At 54.8% G+C, this 4,107-nt stretch overlaps 1 protein-coding gene across 1 annotated transcript; it reads right to left on the bottom strand.

Moving 5' to 3' along the window:
- Window positions 1-686: 686 nt before the first annotated feature.
- LOC128274538 (uncharacterized) lies at window positions 687-1,914 on the bottom strand. The gene is made up of 4 exons (XM_053012767.1): window positions 1,840-1,914; window positions 1,170-1,761; window positions 951-1,099; window positions 687-842 (listed from the first exon to the last, which is right to left on the bottom strand). Exons 1-4 carry the CDS (start codon window positions 1,912-1,914, stop codon window positions 687-689), a joined length of 972 nt encoding a protein of 323 aa, XP_052868727.1.
- Between the last annotated feature and the right edge of the window lie 2,193 nt (window positions 1,915-4,107).

The raw sequence follows: 4,107 nt of genomic DNA, 5'->3' as shown, positions 1-4,107 counted from the left end.
GCATCGCATCGCTACGCACCGAAGAAGGAATGTGATATCAGGTCGCCTGTCAGCTACGCGCTACGGAACTCAGAATGGAAATAAGGAAAGGCAGGCGAACCATCAAACGCAATCCAGGCCGGGGCCGGATGTCGCCGGATCAAATGTCAAGGACACTGGCGTCATTGTCAACAGTGCCGGCGTAGGTCTTCCGCTCGGTGCAGGATACGGAGCGCGTCAGTGATACTTATCTTCATTCAGCGCTTTATTATTTCCACTCATTTCTCACCTTCTTGCTGCCGCCATTTTCTCTGCCGGTGTGGCCGGTTCTTGGGCACTTTCTGTCTTTATTTCTTTTATGCTTACTTATCTAATCACGATCTCCCCGCCCCGGGGTGGTGGGGAACAGTGTTCGCTTGCGTTCCGGGTTATTACCGGGATGCTGTAGGTGAGTAGTAGTAACTGGTAGTAGATAACGTCAACGATACCCGATGCTCCGGTGCTCCTCGCGACCGTTTGATCCTGTCAATCACTCCATTAATCTCGCCATCGGCCGCCGTCGAATGTTTGTCGCCCCTCTTTTGGAGCGCCAATAAACCTTAGTGCCTAATTTACTGTGAAATGGAACGTAGTGAACGTAGCCCGAGCCCGGGCGCCCGAGAGCGCACCAACCCGTGTCCAGGAAGTCAATTTTCCCGGATTTTTGATTAGTGGACGGGCGCGCCTCGTTGACGCGGACGGCGGGAAATGGCGTTTGGCTTGACGGGCTTCGCGACCTGCTTCGGTTCGCCGGTGTGCCGGTAGAAGCGGTGCTTAGCGTCAAACTGGTTGTAGTAGTCCTCGAAACTGCCGCCAAACGGTTGCTACGGAAATGGGCACGGTAATTGAATAATCGGTGGGGGAGAACGAATCGCTGCTCGGCAACATTTTTCACCGAGCGAGCCACCATTTTGAGCAAAAAGGTGACCAACACGTACCTTCCAAAGCGACCCACTGATTGCACTTCCGTCGGACGGCGTCCAACCACCACCGCTGGTCCATCCACTTCCGCTGCCATCGAACGATGCCACCACGGACGGGTGTTGGTAGTTCAGCCCATTACCCACGGCGGCGACGGCAGCTGTAACAATCGGTTCGGGAGGGGAAATCGAATCGGTTCGGCTGATGCGCCTAAAAGTATGCAAACTCACCCGCGTGGTGGTAGCTCACGTAGTCTTGCGCTAATCTCTGCCGGGACGACGACCACGGACCATCATCGATCGGATGGGGTGGCAACGGGGAGTGCTTCAGCGCCACCGGCAGTCCCACGGGGGGGGACTTTTTCTTTTTGTGAGTATTGTAGTCGAAATTGAACACCGCGTAGTTCGGGATGCGCAGCTCCTTCACGATCGGGACCTTCGGGATCGAGCTGGCGTAGGTAGGCGTAGGCCGCCCGTAGGGCGCCCGGTGGTGCGGATAAGGATAGTCGTGTAGCAGCAGTTTGTCGCCCGCATGCGGAATCAGATAGGTGGTATCGACCGTGGCCAGCGCATTATGGCTGTACTCGCCCTCGGGCGAAGTGTACCGGCTGTCAGGCGTTTGCACGACGCGGAACGTCGGCCGAGCCGTCCGCTGCTGATGCGGATACACCTGGTGCTGCCGCTGCTCCAGCAGCACCCCGTCCGGCACCGCGATCCCGTCCGTCTGCAGGCGGTTCAGCGCCAAACGGTCGGTCAGGAAGGCCGAGTCCGGTATCTTGCCGCCGGCGTGCGGCAGGACCTGCTCGCGGAACAGCTGACGTTTCTGGGGGGGGGACGAGAGGACGAGGACGGTAACACCGTTGCCGTTGGCCATCCGTCGCGAGACGCACCAGACACTTACCCTGATTATGTGGGACAGCGCGTAATGCTTGCTCAGCAAGATCGAGATTAAAATAATGTACAACGAAACCTTCATCCTGTCCCCCGTGTGACGCGCTGTGTTGCTAGCTCTATCCTGTAACGGAACACACCGTGACCTAATGAAACCTATGCGCCGAATTAGGGGGGCCGTTTGAAACAATGCCAAAAGCCATCCTATCGTCAAATCCTCCCGAGCCACCCGAGCATGGCCTGCTTTTCAACACATCCTACGTCCCTTCTCAAACGCACAATTAATCCACAGAGTGAAAGGGCCGCATTCGGAGCCGAAGACCAAAGTCCCATCCGCAGTTGGACCTTTGGTCGCACCTAATCTGGCCCGGTAAAGCCAGTTTCTGTTTCACTTTCTGTCACAGCATCGCACGCAAAACGTGACCCTTTTCGGTAGGGAAATTATTTATCCACCAACACCGGCATCCGGCGTACGGCGTGCAATTCATCCGGAGCGCCACAACAGGATACACGGGCCCCCGTCGATGCAACACCCGCCTTCATGCCCTCCCCGTACCGGCCGGGGGCAAGATGACCCGTCGAGCGATGGGAAAATTGAAATTCAATGCATAACGCACATGTTTCGGGGTGGGAAAAGTTTCGACAGAGTTCGGCACAGAAACTTGTTCCACCCACTCTGACCCTGGCCGGACACGGCCGGGCAAAAACCGAACACACACCCGGAACCCGATCGCCAGCGGTGCCAGCTGTTGTTTGGTCGACATTTGTTATAATGAGACCGAAACTTATTCATGGTTACGGCGAACTAGCCGAATTCGGTTCGGCCGGCTTCGAAGGGGCCCTTTCGAAGGAACCTGCTCCCGGACACGCACGCACAGGACCCCAGTGGGCCACACCGTGGGCCAGCATATCGTACGCATTGATTTATTATTCTCACTTTATCATATGTTTATCCGATTATAGATAGCAGCTTCACCTTCGATACAGACCGTCGATATGCTGTGGCCGTGGCCAGCATGTCGGTAGTGCGGTCACCTTTCATCAGCCTCGTTCTATTGTTCTTCAAGGACCGGCACGTGGCGAGGCCGGGGGGGGGGGGGGGAACTTTTAGCAGCAGCAGCAGCAGCAGCACTGTGTTGATTCTTCGTATCACTCGGTCGTACTGACCGTAGCTTCCCAGGAGATCACCATCACTTACCCGATCCAGTCCTACGGAGCGTAGTAGCACTGACAAAGGATTCCCGAATGGAGCCCCTAATACCGTGTATCGATTGCAATCAAAGCTAGGGGCTGGGAAAACGTCAGCTAAGCTTGGAGCAGGTCAATCGCCAGGATCGATACGCCAAATAGCGCATCTCTGCACGTAGAAATATGAGTACGGCACAGAGTATGAAATTATGCTGCAAATTGAAACAGTGCTCCATTTTAGGACAGAGCCATTATCTCCACCATCATCAGGCGGATTAACATTTCATCTCGGTTAATGGTCCCACAAGTGGCAAGTTACAGTGGTGACCCCTCAGCTCTGTTTCTTCTTTCTCTGCCGCAGATAAATTTCAATTTAAGATTCCCATAAACCAACAAAAGGGACGCCAGACAATTGTAAATCCTAGCCACTGGTCACCCCTCGTCGGTGGTGAGCTTTTCGGTGTTGAAAGCGAATCCTTGCTTCAACTTTGTTCCAAATAAGACCACGGACACGGACATCCCTCAGAAACTGTTGCTGGTGGGGACCGTCGCGCTTCAATGAATGCCCCATGCGATCGCTCTCTTACCTCGCTTTCCAAGGAAGTCTGGGATAAATGAAGATGTCTTTGTTTTTTGTCTCCCCAAACCCCACACTAACCATTAACTGTCCCAATCCGTCCCGCCCCGCCCCGCCCGCCGGTTAGTTGTGTGGCGTTCGTTATTGTTGTACGACTGTGTGATGACTCTTCGCAGTCAAACGCCACTCGGGTGGCCCCCCTCTTAAGCCCCGCGGATGCTCCTCACGCGACCGTTGCTGCTGCTGTGGCCAGGACAAAATAAACCACACACAGACACACAGCCACACCGATGGTCCCGTTGGTGAAGCGGAACAAAAACCTCTTTTTCCCAGTGATAGCAGATTGTTTACTGAATGGCTGAATGGCTCGTCCTCGGCCAGGTGGCCAGCCCTCGTCGTGGAGCCCGCCGCCCTGGAGAGCACAGCTAAATTATAATGAAACAACAACATGGAAGAAAATTAAAGGGATAAAAAGGAAACCCAAGTGTCATTGTGCTGGCTGGATGGCTGGCT

The sequence above is a fragment of the Anopheles cruzii genome, chromosome 3, assembly GCF_943734635.1.
Source record: "Anopheles cruzii chromosome 3, idAnoCruzAS_RS32_06, whole genome shotgun sequence".
Classification (NCBI taxonomy): Eukaryota; Metazoa; Arthropoda; class Insecta; order Diptera; family Culicidae; genus Anopheles; species Anopheles cruzii.
The sequence above is the reverse complement of the archived record's forward strand: the minus strand, read 5'-3'. Positions and strand labels throughout refer to the sequence as shown.